The 19,629-nt window shown below is 47.1% G+C and overlaps 1 protein-coding gene across 1 annotated transcript in view; it reads left to right on the forward strand.

The window, feature by feature from the left end:
* The window catches only part of APOLTP (apolipoprotein lipid transfer particle homolog), a 168,901-nt gene that overhangs the window by 48,083 nt on the left and 101,189 nt on the right, over positions 1 to 19,629 (forward strand). Inside the window, exons 21-27 of the mRNA XM_081560372.1 lie at positions 1,195 to 1,358; positions 4,048 to 4,207; positions 4,452 to 4,531; positions 9,552 to 9,738; positions 10,638 to 10,793; positions 11,412 to 11,545; positions 12,736 to 12,894. Coding sequence (XP_081416498.1) covers positions 1,195 to 1,358; positions 4,048 to 4,207; positions 4,452 to 4,531; positions 9,552 to 9,738; positions 10,638 to 10,793; positions 11,412 to 11,545; positions 12,736 to 12,894 — 1,040 coding nt within the window. The remainder of the gene's footprint in view (positions 1 to 1,194; positions 1,359 to 4,047; positions 4,208 to 4,451; positions 4,532 to 9,551; positions 9,739 to 10,637; positions 10,794 to 11,411; positions 11,546 to 12,735; positions 12,895 to 19,629) is intronic.

The raw sequence follows: 19,629 nt of genomic DNA on the forward strand, positions 1-19,629 counted from the left end.
ATTTACCATCTGGCCATTTACTGAAAAGATTTGCCAACTCCTGGTTTAGTAAAATACCAAGATATCCCGTAACTTTTGAAGTCTGTAAAGAAGGGCATTTTTTTAGTAGATATTTTTTTGCATTTCCTTTTTTGCATATGTATATATGTATGTACTTTTGGCTGCGCTGGGTCTTCACTGCTACACGCAGGCTCTCTTCAGTTGCGGCGAGTGGGGGCTACTGTTTCTTGGGGTGCATGGACTTCTCACTGTGGTGGCTTCTCTTGTTGCAGAGTGAGGGCCCCAGAGCAAAGGCTCAGTAGTTGCAGCACATGGGGTCAGTAGTTGTGGCATTCACGCTTAGTTGCCCCATGGCATGTGGGATCTTCCCGATCCAGGGATCAAACCTATGTCCACCACATTGGCAGGTGGGTTCTTAACCACTGGACTACCAGGGTAGTCCTGAATTTCATATTTTAATAGCACAAGAAAACTCTTTGATGATAACATCAGGTGAAAGGCAACAAAACTGAGAAGGAAGAGAAGGAGGTAGATCAAACGGTCGCAGATCTTGCAATCATTTGGGGGGTAGAGTGGAGGAGGGGCCTATTTAAGTTACTCTTTTAGGCTAAACAGTGTCCTGAACTCTCACTGAGCTGTAAATCCTCCCAGCTACCCGTGGGGCTGGATCTATTTTCAGCCCCAATGGACAGATGAGAAACACCAAAGCACAGAGATGTTAGGTAACTTGCTCAGAGTCACACAGCGGGGCATTGGCAGAACGGGAATGTGGATCCAGGCCTTCTTGCTCCAGAGCCTGTGTCGTACATAGTACTGCCGGATATTCTGATAGTCTACACGAGGGGTCCTGAACCAAGGGTGATTTGACCCTCCCCACTCCCCACCAGGGGACAGTTGGCAATGTTTGGAGACATCGCTGGTTGTTATTACTGGTGTGGGAGGTGCTAAAGGCGTCTAGTGGGTCGAGCCCAGGGCAGTCCCCCACAACGAAGAATTATCCAGGCCATGGGTTGAGAGTGCCAAAGCTGAGAAACCCTGGTCTACACAGCACCACCTCCTATGATTAATGACGAAATGATACTGCTTCTCCAAAGAATGTGGAGATGCTCTTTCTTTGCTGATGGGAGCGTCCGTGGCCCGGCCCGGAGCCCTCAGCTCTCTCCTGACTGGTGTTGCCTGCTCCCTTTCTCACAGCAGCCCGCACCTGGGGCTGGCAGCCCTGCACTGAGGTGCGCTGGCCGGCACCCAACCAGCCCTACCTGCTCTCGGTGCCTGTGTTTGCAGCCGTGACGCTGAAGAAGCAGGACCGGGGGCTCCAACAGTATCTGCTGGAAGCTGCCTACACCCTCCACCCCCAGGTAGGCCCTAGGGAACAGCTTCTTCTTTCTCAACCGGATTCAGGGGCTCCCTAAGTCTTCCACTCAGGGATCAGCCTTGAGCATCACTCATAAAGACAGGAGACCTCTTCCCTGGAGCTATGGAGCTGGGCTTGTCCTGCTGTAGTTCCCCTCCTGCTTCAGGACCCTTGCACATGCTGCTCCTCTGTCTCTGGCTTGTTGACTTGTTAACTCTGAATCAACCTTCATAGCTCCATTCAAGAGGTCACCTCCTCAGTGAAGCCTGCCCTGATTACCCTAAAGTGGCCATATTCGTTTGTTACGTGCTCTAAGGGGAACGTGTTCATTCTCATTCAGTCACATTTGTGTTCATTACTGAAGCCGGTTAATTAAGATCTGTCTTCCCCACTAGTCACTCAGTTCCTGGGAACAGATCCAGTGCCTTTCTCACTCCTGGGTCCCCAGCACCTGGCACAGAACAGACACTCAACAGCCTCCTATCTGACCTCCCAGTTCCCACTCTTGTCTCCTTCCCATGTGTTTTCCACCAGCAGCCAGACAGACCTTCCAAAATCCCTAAAGGATTGTGTCCATCCTCTGCCCAGGACTCTGCAGTGGCTCCTTTCCCTCTGAGTAGGAGCTGAGCGCCCTGACCAACAGGCTTTCAATGATCCAGCCGTGCCGGCCTCTCCTCCCCATCACCCCACTTTTTGACCAGGTTCACCGCTCTCCAGACACACTGACCTCCTCTTAATTAAAGGCCAAGCACATTGCTGCCCCAGGGCCTTTGCACTGGCGATTTCCTCTGCCTGGAACACTCTTTCCTAGACATCCACTTGACTCCTTGCCTTGCTTTCTTCTGGTCTCATCAAATGCCCCTTCCTCAGCAACAACTTCCCTCCCTGACCACCCAGTCCAGAACAATGACTCCTGACTCTGAGTTTGTCAGCAGAGTACTCACGGCCACCAGCTGCTGTCTCACTTAACTTCTGTGCCTGGAGATCCTGTGAGTGTAGATGCCAGGAGGGCAGGACTTTGTGTATAACACTTGGCCGCACTCCCTGTGCCTGCAATGGTGCCTCGCACACAGCAGTGAACGTTAATTGGTTCTGAGTGAATGCACGATGGTGCAGGATATTAAAGAGGGCTCATGCCTTAAGCTGCGTTTTCCCAGGAGCACACCAGAGCTGAGGATTTGGGTAAAAGTGATGGATGAAGAAAAGACTCCAGAAGGACCCAGTAAAAGGCTGGAGAAAAGAGGGTGGGGACAGGAAAGAAGCTAAGCAGGGGTGATGGCAGGTGAGGTGGCAGCGTCAGCCTGATCCCTGGTCAGCCCTGGAGCAGGACTTATGTTGCAGAGTTTGGTTCCCTAGGGGCTAAGGAGCAAGATGTTTTTCCCTCCTTTGCTGGAGGGAGTGTTCTGGAGGTCACAGGTGGCCAGCATTAGGAGCAAAGTGCACGGACCCCAATGTTCATTGCATCACTATTTACAATAGCCAAGACATGGAAACAACCTAAATGTCCATCAACAGAGGAATGGATAAAGATGTGGTACATATATATAATGGAATATTACTCAGCCATTTAAAAGAATGAAGTAATGCCATTTGCAGCAACATGGGTGGACCTAGAGAGTGTCATACTTAGTGAAGTAAGTCAGAGAAGGAGAAATATCATGGGACATCCCTTATATGTGGAATCCAAAAAGAAGTTATACAAATGAATTTAACTTACAAAACAGAAATACACTCACAGACTGAGAACAAGCTTAGGGTTGCTAGCGGGAAGAATGGGGGCAAGGGATAGTTAGGCAGTTAGGGAAGGACATGTATAAACAGCTATATTTAAAATGGACACCCAATGAGGATCTACCATATAGCACAGGGAACTCTGCTCAATGTTATGTGGCAGCCTGGATGGGAGGGGAGTTTGGGGGAGAATGGATACTTGTATATGTATGGCTGAGTCCCTTCATTCTCCACCTGATACTATCACAACATTATTAATCAGTTATACCCCAATACAAAATAAAAAGTGTTGTTTTTTTTTTTAAAGAGCAAAGCACACAGAAGCTGGGAGATGAGTGTGCTGAGCTGGTGAAGGGGCCCAAGGCGGCCGGGCAGGTGTGTGTTGCAGCTTCTCCCCTAGTTTGCCAAACAAACTGACAGCCTGTTCCTGTGGTCCTGAGTTGTCCTGTAGGACTCTCCTCAAGGATGTACATCCTCAGACTCCTGGTTTTAGGGTTCTTGTCTTTCGAGGACAAGAATGACCATAAGAACTCAGGTTTGGGGTTTTTTTTTGGAAACATACATTTATTTATTTTGGGGTCTTCATTGCTTTTCTCTAGTTGCAGCTAGTGGGAGCTATTCTCCAGTTACAGAGCTTGGGCTTCTCACTGCAGTGGCTTCTCTTGTTTCAGATCATGGGCTCTAGAGTGTCTGGGCTTCAGTAGTTTCAGAATGTAGCCTCAGGAGTTGCAGTTCCCAGGCTCCAGGGCACAGGCTCAGTAGTTGTGGCGCATGGGCTTAGTTGCTCCGCAGCTGGTGGGATCTTCCTGGACCAGGGATGGAACCTGTGTCTTCTACGTTGGCAGGTGGATTCTTTACCACTGAGCCACGGGGGAAGCCCGGAACTTGGGTTTTTTTTCAGGTGCGGGGTGGGGTGGGACCTGGATGGGTTCTCAGTCTTGAGGACTGTGCTGTGTTTGCAGAAGGACTGCTGGCTCCCTCAAGAAGCCTCAGCTCACATCTTCATGGGCACGCCTGGATCGGAAGTGCCCAGGGACGTCGGGGTGGACGTCAGCTACAGCTGGCCTCAGGGGAAGTTCCGTCTCAAGCTTCTCCATCCCAAGAAAAGAATCGAGCTGGATGGTAAAGACAGTGGTCCCCCCGTCACTCTGCCCTCAGCCACGGGCTGGATCCACGGGTCAGATACAGCCCGCTCACTGCGGACTCCTCAGCCACCTTCTGAGATCGGCACTACATAGAGCCCTGTTGAATGGACGAGGACCCGGGGCTCAGAGACTAGGAAGCCAGGAGGACATCCCCAGCCAACCCCGGAGGTGGATCCAGGATGTTGAACCCTGGTCTCTAAACTCTCATTTTTGTCTCCCAGGAAAGATCGAGACTGTCCAGAGGGCCCGCATGGGTCACCTGGAGTTGATCCTGGATGAAAGGGATGTCTACTACATCAAGGTTTGTACCCCATCCTCAAACCCCTGGTGTCGACCGACATCTGCCACCTCCCAGGACACTTCTGGTCCCAATCTCTGCTTACTCATCACCACCTCCTTTGGTGGTTTTTTTTTTCCAATTTATTAATTAATTTGTTTGATTGCATTGAGTCTTAGTTGTGGCATGAGAGATCTTTGCTGCAGCATATGAGATCTTTTGCTGCAACGTGTGGACTCAGTAGTTGTAGGGCGTGGGCTTAGTTGCCCTGTGGCATGTGGGATCTTAGTTCCCTGACCAGGGATCCAACCCATGTCCCCTGCATTGGAAGGTAGATTTTTAAAAAATATTTATTGATTTGTTGGGTCTTAGTTGCATCACATGGGATCTTCACTGTGGCATGCAAGACCTTTCAGTTGAGGTGTGTGGGTTCAGTTGCCCTGAGGCATGTGGAATCTAGTTTCCTGACCAGGGATCGAACCCAAATCCCCTGCATTGGTAGGCAGATTCTTAACCACTGGACCAACAGGGAAGTTCCTCCTTTGGTGCTTTAGCTGTTCTTCTCTATCCTCCTACTAGTACCATCTAGTATGAAAAAGAAAAAGGGGTTCAGGTCTTACCACCATCAGTGTCAAAAATTGATAATAATAGTAACACAGGAGCGTGCTTTAAAAAATTCAGAGTAGACAAAGGTATAAAATAGTAAGTCAAAGAGTGCTACTCCCCAGATTTCCAGAAGAAATGTCAAGGCACACACCGAGAAATCTGCGTGAGTTTTCCAGGGCTGCTCTATCAAAGTACCCTGAATTTTAGGGGGCTTAAACAATGGAAATTCTCTCAGAGTACTGGAGGCTGGAAGTTCAAAATCAAGGTGCTGGCAGAGTTGGTTCCTGCTAAGGCTCTAATCCATGCTTCTCTCCTGGTTTCTAGTAGCCTTGGGGATTCCTTGGCTTGTAAGTGGCTGTCTTCCCCCTTGTCTCCTCCTTGTCTGCCCTCTGTAGGTATCTGTGCCCGAAACTCTCTTGTAAGTTTCCCAGTCAGGCTGGATTAAGGTCCATACAAATGACCTCATCCTGCCTTTCTCTGCAAAGATACTGTTTACAAATATGGTCACATTCACATGTCCTAGGGGTTAGCTTTGGAGGGAAGCACAGTTCAACTCATAATATTATAGATTTGAAAAACCTTTCAGTTTTTTAAAAACGTCTATTTATTTTTGACTCTGCTGACCCTTTGTAGCTGTATGATCTTTTCTCTAGTTGCGGGGAGCGGGAACTACTCTCTATTTGCAGTGCGCGGACTTCTCATTGCGGGGGCTTCTCTTGTTGTGGCTCCCGGGCCCTGGAGCACAGGCTTGGTAGTTGTGGCATGCTACTGAGGTGCTTCACCACATGTGGGTTCTTCCTGGACCGGAAATCAAACCTGTGTCCCTTGCATTGGTAGGTGGATTCTTTACCACTGAGCCACCAAGGAAGCCTTATAGGTACTTTTTAAGGTTTTCAACCTGGAGGACCTAGATGGGACTCAGTGGATCCTCTGAAGCCCCTGCAATTGTGCAGAAGTTTTGTGTCTGTCCCCCTTCTGGGAAGAGGGTTTAGACCTTCCAGCCGATGCTCAAGCAGGTCTGTGACTCAAAAAAGGATAAAAAGAGCAGCTGGAGACTCGCTCCTGCCAAGCGGGACCTCTGGGCCCCTTTGGCCATGAGTCTGGTTGTTCTGTATCTGTCTCCAGTGGATTCTCAGAGAGGTCCGAGTTGAAAATTAGAGCCAGGGTTGGAATTTTTGCTGCATGAACACACTCTCAGCTCCCAAATCTGCTTCCTGTCCGGGTGCGAAGACCAAGTGTCAGGGGAGAGCATCTTCCTCTTAGAACTCAGCTGCCTGCTGGCTGAGACTACGTGTCATTTCAGAGCTCCCAGGAGCCCTCAAATCAATCCCGCTTTGCTAAGCACACCAGTGCTAATTGCCTGCCCCTCCCTGCAGGCCTGCCCGCTGCTCTCCAGAGGGCTGTCTGCATCCTGGAAGCATTGGCCTTTAGAGAAACTCCAGCTCTAGCTGCCTCAGACTCATCATGATAGTGGTAACAGCTGGAGCTTCAGAATTTTCCAAAGCCTTTTCTAGGATGGGCAGGGGACACATATGGCTTTGACCCTGGGTCTCTCTTTTAGTCCTCTTGGTAAGCCCACAGGAAATGAGGATGCTAAGGCAGATGAACTCAGGAATACAAAACAGAAATGCTGGGCTCAACTCGACTGAGAGTTTATGGGCTTTAAGGATGGCATAGAGGAGAGAGTTAGATTTCAGTGCCCTCTCCCCTGTGCATGCAATGATAGAGCATCCCTAAGTCCCAGGTTACTATTGATCTAGCTCAGCTGTGATTACTGGTTATCTCTCTCTTTTTTCAAAAATACATTTATTTTGCTGCACTGAGTCTTAGTTGGTGCACTCGGGATCTCCGATCTTTCCTGCGGCTTGCGGGATCTTCAGTTGCAGCATATGGGAAACTAGTTCCCCAACCCAGGACCCCCGGCATTGGAAGCGTGGAATCTTAGCCACTGGATCATCAGGGAAGTCCCTGATTAGTGGTCTCTTTAACTGATAAGTGTCCTGGTTTGGATAAGAAATTCTATAATCATACTATTCACAGGCTGCACTTTGCGAAAGCTACAGCTAACTGCTGAGCAGCTTCTGATACAGACCAGAGAGAAGCATTAGCAAGACACACCATGAAGTGAGAGAAGCGGAGCAGAGTGGAGAGCCTGTGTCTATTTTTGTGCAGAACAAGAGGCAGCGTGTGTGTGTGTGTGATTAAGTACGCATGTATACATGTGTGTACATACATGTGTGTACACACAGACAGACTCATATCTGTAGGCCCATGCTGTCTCTGGAAGATGCACAGATGCAGGCACGGTGGTTGCCTTTGAGGGAGACTGCCAGACCAGGAAGGGGAATGAAACTTATATTTTTCATTGCCTTTATTCATTTATTCAGTAGCTGCTTATTAAGTACCTACAATGTGCCAGGAAGACAGCTCAATGGAAGAGATACACATGCAGAATTCTCTCCTTTTGGAAGAGAATGGGAGAAATCATAAAATACATAAGCAAATTGTGATGATAGGTGGATGTAAGTGCTGTAAGTTTTGGGAATTGATGAGCTAGATACAGGGGTCTGGATTATGTGAGAAAAAGGGTCTGAAAGTTGGCTTCAGTTTTTTATTTAATCATTTGGCTGCACTGACTCTTAGTTGTGGCATGTAGGATCTTGTTCCCTGACGAGGGATAGAACCTGGGCCCCCAGCATTGGGAGCACGGGGTCTTAGCCACTGGATTGCCAGGAAAATCCCTTGGCTTCAGTTTTAAATAGGCTTACAGGGTAAGCCTGACTGAGGAGGTAACCTTTAGCAAAGACATAAAGAATGCGCCGAAAAGAGCTTATGTGGGTCACTGGGGGAAGGGTATCGCAGGTAAAGGGCACAGCATGTACAAAGGTCCTGGGGCAGGAATGTGCACAGGATGTTAGAAGCACAGCCTGAGGCCCAGTGTGGTTGGACCAGCATAGGAGAAGGGACAGAAAAGTGAGAGGACAGATCATGTAAGGCTTTCCCAAAGAGTAATCAGAAGACACTGATTTGTGACTGTTGTCAAGGAACCACGGCAAAAATAGGATTTACAAGACAGAAAAGACCCTTATGCTGGGAAGGATTGAGGGCAGGAGGAGTAGGGGACAACAGAGGATGAGATGGTTGGATGGCATCATCGACTCAATGGACATGAGTTTGAGCAAACTCCAGGAGATAGTGAAGCATAGGGAAGCCTGGCGTGCTGCAGTCCATGGGGTCGCAAAGAGTGGGACACGACTGAGTGACTGAACAACAACGTAAAGCAGTGGGCAGTCAGGGAACAGTGAGGCCATTGTTTCATCTTTTGGATAATCAGATCAGCTGGCAGCCAGCAGAGAGGTCTGTAGGATGGGTCTACAGTTGGCACAGCCATCAAAGATGACAGCTGCAGCTGCTATGCGTTCTCTGGACAAACGTCAATCGTGGAGACATAAAGTATGTTTGGGGTCATCTATGTGTCTTACCTGCCGGGGTCCTCCCTTGTGCCATTTGCTTTCATCTGGCCAGGGGTGCGTGGCTGACTTCCAGAGATAGTCTGGCTTATTGTTGTTGTTTTTTTAAAAATATTTATTTATGTGTTTGTTTATTCAGCTGCATCTGGTCTTAGTTGTAGCATGTGGGCTCTCGAGTTGTGGCTCATGTGCTTAGTGGCCCTGCAACACGTGGGATCTTAGTTCCCCAACCAGGATCGAACCCGCGTCCCCTGCATTGGGAGGTGGATTCTTGACCACTGGACCTTGTTCACCTTTGCAAGGACTTTGGCTTTTACCCTGAGGAAGATAGGTGTGCCATCATCTCCCATGCATAGAAGTGCTCGCCCTGGTCACCAGGGCAGGAGTCAGGAGAGAGGGGAGAAGGTTGTCACAGCAACACAGGCATGGTGAGCAGGCTCAAGCCAGGGCAGTGGTGGAGGTGGCCGAAGTGATTAGATTCCAGAATATTCTGCAGGGAGAGCTGGCCAAGAGTCCAGAGCTGGCCAGATTGAAAGAGGGGCAGGGAGGAAGAGTCATTCATACGTTGTCTGAATTTGAATAGGGATTACCCGTTCCCTGGTGGCTCAGAAGGTAAAGAATCTGCCTGTAATGTGGGAGACCTGGGTTTGATCCCTGGGTCAGGAAGATCCCCTGGGGGAGGAAATGGCAACCTACTCTAGTATTCTTGCCTGGAGAATTCCATGGACAGAGGAGCCTGGTGGGCTACAGTTTATGGGGTCTCAAAGAGTCGGGCATGACTGAGTGACTGACACTTTCATTTTCACTTACCTATTGTGAGCAGTTTTTTAAGAAATTTGAGAAGGATCAGCCTAGAAGCCCATTAGCCTGGCTCCATCTTCTGCCCTCTGTCCAGTCCCAGTTCTTGCGGTCAGGGTGGGTCCTGTTAGCCAAGCCCGTCCCCCCAAGTAACGCTGGGACCTTTCCAGGGCCGGAGCAACCTGTGGCCAGCAGTGGGCAGCGAGCCCCAGCGGTTTGAGGCCCAGCTGGAGGTGAAACTGGTGACGTCAGGCAGCCCTGTGGTCCTTGCTGGAAACCTCAGCTGGCAGGCGGGCAACCGGTTGGCCTTCTCTGTGTCACTGAGCAACCTGCTGGGTGATGAGGCCCACGTGTCAGGTAGGAGGAGGGAGGTGGACCTTCCTGCCACCTTTCCTTAGCGGCCATGCTTCGGGAGAGGAGGGGAGGGCTGAGTACCCCACTTGTAGTCCCCATCACCCCAACTCCCAATATTCACATTCCACTTAAGGAAAATCCAGACCTTATATCTGCTCACAGCCTCTGCCTCAGTCCCCCAGATGCCCTTCCAATGTGCTCAACCAGTCTCATGAACCATAAATCAGCACCTTTTGGACTGTCTGGGTTCCGACCCACGTTACGTGTTACAGGATGTGTAAAAACACGTTTTGCATTTTTGACCCAAATTGCATGGGGCTCTGTTTGGATCATGAATACACAATCTGGCCTGGATACCCACCCACCTGACCAGGCGCCCACCCTGGTGCTGCAGCTGGTGTGGAGCCCTCCCGGTGGTGCTCCTCATGGGGTGTTCTGGGAAATTCCAAGGGAGTGATGTGAGTGGCTGGCCCCAATGACCAGCTGGCCTGTGCATTTGTGATATTCTTAACCAGCATGGCTATACCTGTGATCGGGCTGAATGTGTAGCAGAAACAAGCTTCAGAAGGTGAAATTTACCTGATGACCCTCGACGCACTGTCATTTCTCTTCCATTTGATTCTGTTTTGTCTTATTCTACTTTATTTAAAACCTTTTGGTCTGGACCCACAAAAGTGACTTTTGGGGTTGCCAGCTGGACAGTGAAAATGCTGTCAGCGGCCCTGATGCCAGTGGCCCGTGGTAGAGGACCAAGCATTGACTCAGGCATTGACTCTACTTGGACTCCCTGGGTGGTTCCCCCTTCCTTTCCTCTCCTGGCACCCTGGGGTGGGGGGTCAGTCCCTGGGGCACGGGCCATGACCACACTGTACCTGCCCTCTCCCCACCCGCTCTCCCCACAGCACTGCTGGAGAAGAAGGTGAAGGACGGGCTGCAGGTGGTGTCCCTGGATGGTGAGCTCTTTGTTCCAGGGCTCGTGGGGCTGCATGTCCTGGGCCAGCTGCAGCGGCGGGGCCACCTCTGGACCAGCTACCTGAGGATCAAGTACGGCCTCCGGGGTATGCCCGTGTGCTGGCAGGGGGCGAGGTGGGGAGTGGCTGGACTTGCACCCTTTCCTGGGGCGGTGGCTCCAAGGGCTAAGGTGCCAATGTCACCTTGGGTGTTTTGGCCTCATCGCATAGCTCCTTAGCTAAAGAGTCATTCTGTTGGCTTTGAATGGAGCTGAGTACCTGCTCGTTAAAACAAGAAAAGCTCTGTGTATGTGTGTTGGTACACTGTGCTCAGTCGCTCAGTCATGTCCGACTCTTTGTGACCCCATAAACTGTAGCCCACCAGGCTCCTCTTTCCATGGAGATTCTCCAGGCAAGAATATTGGAGTGGATTGCCATGCCCTTCTCCAGGGGATCTTCCCAACCCAAGGATTGAGCCCAGGTCTCCCACATTGCAGGCAGATTCTTTACTGTCTGAGCCACCTGGGAAGCCCTGTGTGTGTTGGGGTTGGGCATAAATCTGTCTCTTAAAACCTCCCAATTGGCAGATTCCAATGAGTGACATTAGTTGAGGCAGCTCCAGAGGGCTGACTGAAGCGGGGCTGTGCTGGACGCTCCTCTGCTTGGAATGAGGATGAGGGCTGCCTGGCAGAGGAAGGGCAGGGGTCTCTGGGTTGCCCTACACAGGTCAAGCGAAGCAGCTGGTTCAGGAGTGCAGCACCAGCCAGAAGCTATGGGCAGAGAGTGGCTCGGAGGCCATCTACAAGCTGGAGCTGAACCACAAGCTCCACTGCACGCAGATCCCAGCATTCAGTCACAAGGTGGGTGCCTGAGCCAGTTGAGGGGGTCTGGAGAGAGCCCCCAGGGTCAGGAAAGTGGAGGGTGAGCACCCTGAACCCATCCTCAGAGAGGTCAGTTGCTCAAGGTCATGTAGGGGGATGGATCACGGATTGGAACTTGAGTTTCATCTCCCCTCTGTTCAGCTGGTGTTGATTGAACACCTGCTCTATGCCCAGCCCTGGGGGAGAGCTATGCTCAGGGCAGCCCCTGGTCTCCGTCATCCCATTGCTGGGTGGAGGGCAGAGAGCAAGAGATATGGACCAAATCGAGTGAATTATAAATGCCATGGGTGATAAGCATGGCAGAGACTGATTGAACACAGGGCAGTCTAATTTGGATGGGGCAGCAGGGAAGACTTCTTTGGTGGAAATGTATTTTAAGCTGAAAAGTAAAAAATGAGATAGTTCTGTTCCCATGAAAGTGTGCTATAGCCAGAGGGAACAGTAAGTGCAAAGATCCTGGGGCTGAAGGGCAAATGGAGGGCTTAAGGAACTGGCAATTCACCAGAGTGATGAGGGGGGAGCAAAAGGGAGAAGTGGCTGTTTCTCGGTTAATTTACTTTGTTTCCAGTTTGCTCCTTCCTTTGAACTACTGCTTCCTTGAAGGCGGGGTTTCTGGCTCCTTCCTTCCTGGCTATCTAGTGCCCAGCACTTACCTGGTACCTGGGGGAAAATGTGTTCAATAATTGAATGAATGGATGAGCCTGTGTTGTTTCAACCTGTGGTTCAGAGGTAGGAGGAAGCAGAAGGATGCCAGGAGCCCCTAGGTGGGGAACCCTGATCCTTGTAGATTCAGTCCAGGGAACCAGAGGCTGCTGTGGGAGAGTCGGGGAGGGGGATGTCTTGGGCTCATATGAAGATCAGGAGTCATCTTCCCATGGTGAGCTGGCTCTTTCTATTCCTTATCAGGACATGGATAAGGCCTGGGTTGGGGCATTCTCGTTTCTCACCTTGGGATAGAGGTTGCCAGAAATATAGTCATGAAAGTGAATCATATTCGAATGCAAAATTTTACAAAATCAAAATCAGTGCAAAAAAAAACCCCATACCTAGTACAGAATTCGCTCCCCAAATAAGCAAGCCTTGCATCTCGGGATAGGTGGCAGCGAGGAGGCTCAGGACTGGGTCCACAAGCCTTCCTCGGGGGTCTCCCTGGTGGGGTGTGCCCTCAGGTCCAGCTGCGGCACGAGGAGAGCTCGGGCCAGCTGCACTGGGAGCTGGAGGCGAGCTACGGGAAGCTCTGGGATGACAGCCGCAACAGGAGGCGCCTCCGCATCCTCCAGACCTTCCAGAATGACTCGGGCCCAGCCCTGAGCAATCACTTCCTGGAGGTGAGTCCCTCCCCTGCAGGGCCGATCCCTGGAGCTCAGCATGCACGTGGCAGCAGGTTCTCAGTTACAAGGACGCAGGAGCTAAAACTCTGGCCCAGAGATCTTCCCTTTGGCATCTCCGGCCCCCATGTCCCTGGGGAAGTTAAACATTTGCTGGTGTGCCATGAGGCATTTTGCAAGGGGGCTTGGGAAATGCAGATTTCCAGCTGTAAAAATGCATTTTGGAAACGGTTGACTTGCAGGGTTTCCTGGAAGGTGCGCTCTTTTTGGTAAATCAGAAGTAGCTTGAGAGCTTAGCCTCTGAACAGGTACATGCTCTTACAAGGCACATGTTATCTCTCTGAGTTTCTTTTATCAATTGTTTTTGTAAAATGTTTAATTGTGGTCAGATACGCATCACATGAAGGCTTTCCTGATGGCTCAGACAGTAAAGAATCTGCCTGCAATGCAGGAGACCCTGGTTCGATTCCTGGGTCAGGATGATGCCCTGAAGAAGAAAATGGCAACCCACTCCAGTATTCTTGCCTGGAGAATTCCATGGATGGAGGCGCCTGGCGGGGCTACAGTCCATGGGGTTTCAAAGAGTTGGAAACAATTGAGAGACTAACACACACACACACACAACATGAAACTGACCTTTTTCACCATTTTTAGGTGTACAATTCAGCGGTGTTAAGCTCATTCATGTTGTTGTGTGGCCGTTACCATGGTCCATCTTTTTCATCTTGTAGAACTGAACCTCTGGACCCATTAAACAGTAACTCTCCATTCCTCTCTCCCCTAGCCCCTGGCAACCACCATTCTATTTCCTGTCTCTCTGAATTTCACCACTCTAGGTACTTCGTGTAAGGGGGATCCTATAGTATCTGCCTTTTCGTGACTGGCCTGTTTCACTAAGCATAATGTCCTCAAGGTTTATAAGTCTGAATGAAATTCCTTTGTATGGATGGACCCCATTTTGCTGATCCATTCATTCATCAGTGGACACTTGGCTTCAAATACCTGTTTGAGTCCCCACTTTCCAGTCTTTGGGGGTATATACCCTAAAGTAGAATTGCTCAATCATGCAATAATCCTATTTTTAATATTTTGAGAAACCGTCATACTGATTTCCATAGCAGTTGCACCATTTTACCACCCTACCATCCATGTACAAGGGTTCCAGTTCCTCTACATCCTCACCAACACTTCTTTCTGGGTTTTGTTTTTTTTTAAATAGTAGTCATCCTAATGGGTATGAGGATCTCATAGTTTAGCTTTGCATTTCCCTAGTTATTGATGATGTTGAGCATCTTTTCATGTGCTTATTAGCTGTTTAATTATCATCTTTAGAGAAATGTCTTTTCAAATCCTTTAGTCCTTTTGAATCAGGTCGTTTTTTTTATTTTGTTGTTGTTGCTATAGTTCTTAATGTATCCTAGATATTAAACCTTTATCAGATATATGGTTTGCAAATATTTTCTCTCATTCCATGGGTTGCCTTTTCACTCTATGAATAGCAATCTTTGTTGCACAAAAGGGTTTAATTTTTATGTAGTTCAGCATGTTTATTTTTGCTTTTGTTGCCTGTGTTTTAAGTGTCATGTTCAATAAATCAATGGCCAAATCCAGTCTCATGAAGTTTTTCAATCACGTGTTTTCTTCTAAGAGTTTTATAGTTAGATCTTTGATCCATTTTGAGTTAAACTCTGTATAGGGCTAAGATAAGGGTCCAACTTCTCTCTTTTGCATCGAATACCCCTGTTTTTCCAACACCATTTGTTGAAAAGCTTGTCTTTTCCCCCAACCATAAATGTGTGAGCTTATTTCTGGGCAATCTATTGTAGTCTATTGTGCTGTATGTCTGTCTTTCAGGTCACAAAATACTGTTTTGATTACTGTAGCTTCGTGAGACCTCCCATTGTGTTCTTCTTTTTCAAAATTGTTTGGCTATTTGGATTTCCCTTGAGATTCAATATGGATTTTAAGATGGACTTTTCTATTTCTATCAAAAAAATACCATTGAGATTTTGATAAGGATTGCATTAAGTCTATAGATTGTTTGGGTAGTATTGAATCTTAGCAATATTAAGTCTTCCAGTCTACAAACAGAGGATGCCTTTCCATTTATTTGTCTTTTCTAATTTCTTTCAGCAGTTTTGTAGTTTTCAGTGCCTCCCTGCTTAACTTCATTCCTAAGTATTAAGCTGATTTTAAATGATACCAATACTCCATGAAAAAATTCTTGTGAAAAAATACAACATTTAAAATAAGGCTAAAATTCCCTTTCACAGTTATCATCCCTGTTCCTGGTCCCCTCCTCGGCTGCCTGGAGAAAGCTGTAATTATGTTCTGCATCACTGGAAAGGAGACCTTTTTCTATATATTTGCTCTGTGGACCTGTCATATGCACTTGGTTTTGTTTGGGATGTCATGCTGTGCTTCCTTTAGCAATGGATCTTAGAGAACATCCCTTGCTGTCTTATAGAAGTCTACTCTATCTTTTTTTAAATATCTGCATCATGTTGCATATGCTTCTGTCCTGCATTTTATTAGGCCATTTCCCTCTTGATGGTTTCTAAGAGTGTATTCCTGAACATCTTTGGGCTTGCCTCCCTGGGCACATGTGTCAGGGGGTCTCTGGGGCAGATGTCATAATGTCGAATTTCTGGAAATTTGTGCATTTTTCATTTGCTGGCTTTATGTCAATTTGCCCTCCAAAATGTCTGCACCCATCACCTGCCTCCCAGCCATGTCCAACAGGAGCAATTTCCATAGTCTCCCCAGTACTTTTGTACTTGAAAAATATTGCTGATATAGGTGGAAATGGTATCGCGTTGTTTGAATTTGCATTTCCTGATGACTTGAGACTGAGAGACACTGTTTTGTGTATTTATTCTACCATTGCATTACCTTTTCTGTGAACTGATTTTTCATATTGTTTGACATTTGGAAAAAATTTGTATACTTGGATTTTGGTTGGTAGTTCTATATATAATTGCAGTTTATACATCATATTAATATTCTAAATTGGAAAGTTTCTTATTTCTGGAAAACATCTGGCCTCAGGATTTTATTGAAGTGATTAAGAGGTTTGTGGCAGCACTTCTGCAAGCCTTTGAAAGTGTGGCAGATGCCATGTTAGGTTCTGGGGAGACAAGAATCAGTGAGATAATCTTTATCTTTAAGAAGGTGACAGTGAGTAGAAGAGGCAAAGGCAGAGTGGTCAGTGATGAGTCATAAAGTATCACCAGACCATGTGTCGGGTGCTTTGTACTATCTCATTTAATCCTTGTGCGGCAAGTATTATCTGTTCTCACTTTATAGAAGAGAAATGGTGTAAACAGACTTGTATGAGGTCTCTCAGCTACTTTACGGCAGAACTGGGATTCAAAGTCCAGTCTGCCTCAGGCTTTTCACCTCTTGACTGGACCAGATTGTGCCAGAACTAATTTACTATAAAATAATTGACTAAATGATCAGTCAAGAGAAAACACTTCCCAGTTCATTCTTTGCAACCAGTATTATTGTGATGCCCAAACAAGACAAAAACATCATAAGAAAAACTAGAGACCGTTATCTCTTATAAATACAGATGCAAAATCCTCAAGAAAATACTACCAAAACTCCAATAAGCAATCTATAAAAAGGATCACACAATATGACCAAGTAAGATTTATCCCAGAAATGCAAGATTGGTTTAACATTTGAATATCCATCAATGTAATATATTAATAGAATGAAGGACAAAAGCCACATGATCATTTCAAAAGATGCAGAAAAGTATCTGGCACAACACCCCAGCAGTCTAGCAGTGGAAGAGCACTTCCTCAACCTGAAAAAGGCCATTTGTGAAAAACCCACAGCTAACATCATACTTAATGGTGAGAGGCTAAATGCTTTCCCCCTAAGATCAGGGAAAAGATAAGATGTCTGCTTTTCACCACTTCTATTTAACATTGCACTGGAGGTTCTAGCTAGTCCATTTCAGCCAAAAATAAATAAAAAAGAAAAAAGGAGTAAAGAAAAGGCATTTAGATTGGAAAATAAGTAAAATTATTTCTATTTACAGATGACATGATCTTGTATATGTGTTGTACTCAGTCACTCAGTTGTGTCTGACTCTGAAACCCCATGGACTGTAGCCCCCCAGGCTCCTCTGTCCATGAAATTTTCCAGGCAAGAATACTGGAGTGGGTTGCCATTTCCTTCTCCAGGGGATCTTCCCAACCCAGGGATCAAACCCATGTCTCTTGTGTCTCTTGCATTGGCAGGCGTATTCTTTATCACTAGCGCCACCTGGGAAGCCCAATCTTGTATATATTAATAGAAGACCCTAATGAGCTCAACTTCCTCAGTGATCAATGCAAAGAAATAGAGGAAAACAGTAGAATGGGAAATACTAGAGATTTCTTCAAGAAAGTTAGAGATACCAAGGGAACATTTCATGCAAAGATGGGCACAATAAAGGACAGAAATGGTATGGACCTAACAGAAGCAGAAGCTATTAAAAAGAGGTGGCAAGACTACACAGAAGAACTATACAAAAAAGATCTTCATGACCCAGATAACCACGATGGTGTGATCACTCACTTGGAGCCAGACATCCTGGAATGCTAAGTCAAGTGGTCCTTAGGAAGCACCACTACCAACAAAGCTAGTGGAGGTGATGGAATTCCAGTTGAGCTATTTCAAATCCTGAAAGATGATGCTGTGAAAGTGCTGCACTCAATATGCCAGCAAATTTGGAAAACTCAGCAGTGGCCACAGGACTGGAAAAGGTCAGTTTTCATTCCAATCCCAAAGAAAGACAATGCCAAAGAATGTTTAAACTACCGCACAATTACATTCATCTCACACGCTAGTAAAGTAATTCTCAAAATTCTCCAAGCCAGGCTTCAACAGTATGTGAACCATGAACTTCTAGATGTTCAAGCTGGATTTAGAAAAGGCAGAGGAACCAGAGATCAAATTTCCCACATCCATTGGATCACAGAAAAAACAAGCAAGTTCCAGAAAAACATCTACTTCTGCTTTATTGACTATGCCAAAGCCTTTGACTGTGTGGATCACAGCAAACTGTGGAAAATTCTGAAAGAGATGGGAATACCAGACCACCTGACTTGCCTCCTGAGAGATCTGTATGCAGGTCAAGAAGCAACAGTTAGAACTAGACATGGAACAACAGACTGGTTCCAAATCGGGAAAGGAATACGTCAAGGCTGCATATTGTCACCCTGCTTATTTAACTTATATGCAGAGTACATCATGTGAAATGCTGGGCTGGATGAAGCACAAGCTGCATCAAGATTTTGGGGAGAAATATCAATAATATCAGATATGCAGATGACACCACCCTTATGGCAGAAAGCAAAGAAGAACTAAAGAGCCTCTTGATGAAAGTGAAAGAGGAGAGTGAAAAAGTTGGCTTAAAGCTCAACATTCAGAAAACTAAGATCATGGCATCCAGTCCCCTCACTTCATGGCAAATAGATGGGGAAACAATGAAAACAGTGACACTTTATTTTTGGGGGCTCCAAAATCACTGCAGATGGTGACTGAAGCCATGAAATTAAAAGACACTTGCTCCTTGGAAAGAAAGCTATGATCAACCTCAGTTCAGTTCAGTCGCTCAGTCGTGTCCAACTCTTTGTGACCCCATGAATTGCAGCACACCAGGCCTCCCTGTCCATCACCAACTCCCGGAGTCTACCCAAACCCATGCCCATCGAGTCAGTGATGCCATCCAACCATCTCATCCTCTGTCATCCCCTTCTCCTCCTGCCCCCAATCCTACCCAGCATTAGGGTCTTTTCCAATGAGTCAACCCTTCTCATGAGGTGGCCAAAGTATTGGAGTTTCAGCTTCAACATCAGACCTTCCAATGAACACCCAGGATTGATCTCTTTTAGGATGGATTGATTGGATCTCCTTGCAGTCCAAGGGACTCTCAAGAGTCTTCTCCAACACCACAGTTCAAAAGCATCAATTCTTCGGTGCTCAGCTTTCTTCACCGTCCAACTCTCACATCCATACATGACCACTGGAAAAACCATAGCCTTGACTAGACGGACTTCTAGACAGCATATTAAAAAGCAGAGACATTACTTTGCTAACAAAGGTCCGTCTAGTCAAAGCTATGGTTTTTCCAGTAGTCATGTGTGGATGTGAGAGATGGACTACAAAGAAAGCTGAGCCCCGAAGAACTGATGCTTTTGAACTGTGGTGGTGGAGTAGACTCTTGAGAGTCCCTTGCAAGGAAATCGAACCAGTCCATCCTAAAGGAGATCAGTCCTGAATATTCATTGGAAGTACTGATGCTAAAGCTGAAACTCTAATACTTTGGCCACCTGATGCAAAGAGCTGACTCATTTGAAAAGACCCTGATGCTGGGAAAGATTGAAGGCGGGAGGAGAAGGCAGTGATAGAGGATGAAGTGGTTGGATGACATCACTGACTCGATGGGCATGAGTTTGAGTAATCTCTGGGAGTTAGTGATGGACAGGGAAGCCTGGTGTGCTGCAGTCCATGGGGTCGCACAGAGTGAGACACAACTGAGTGACTGAACTGAATGAACTCACCAAAAAAAAAAATCTATTAGAGTTCATAAATGAGTTCATCAAAGTTGTAGGATACAGGGTTAATATACAAAAATTAGTTGTATTTCTCTACACTAGCAATGAAAAACCTGAAAAAGAAATTAAGAAAATAATTTCATTTACACTAGCATAAAAAGAATAATACTTAGGAATAAGT

Source organism: Giraffa tippelskirchi, chromosome 13 (genome assembly GCF_054371585.1).
Source record: "Giraffa tippelskirchi isolate mGirTip1 chromosome 13, T2T-mGirTip1v1.2.pri, whole genome shotgun sequence".
Classification (NCBI taxonomy): Eukaryota; Metazoa; Chordata; class Mammalia; order Artiodactyla; family Giraffidae; genus Giraffa; species Giraffa tippelskirchi.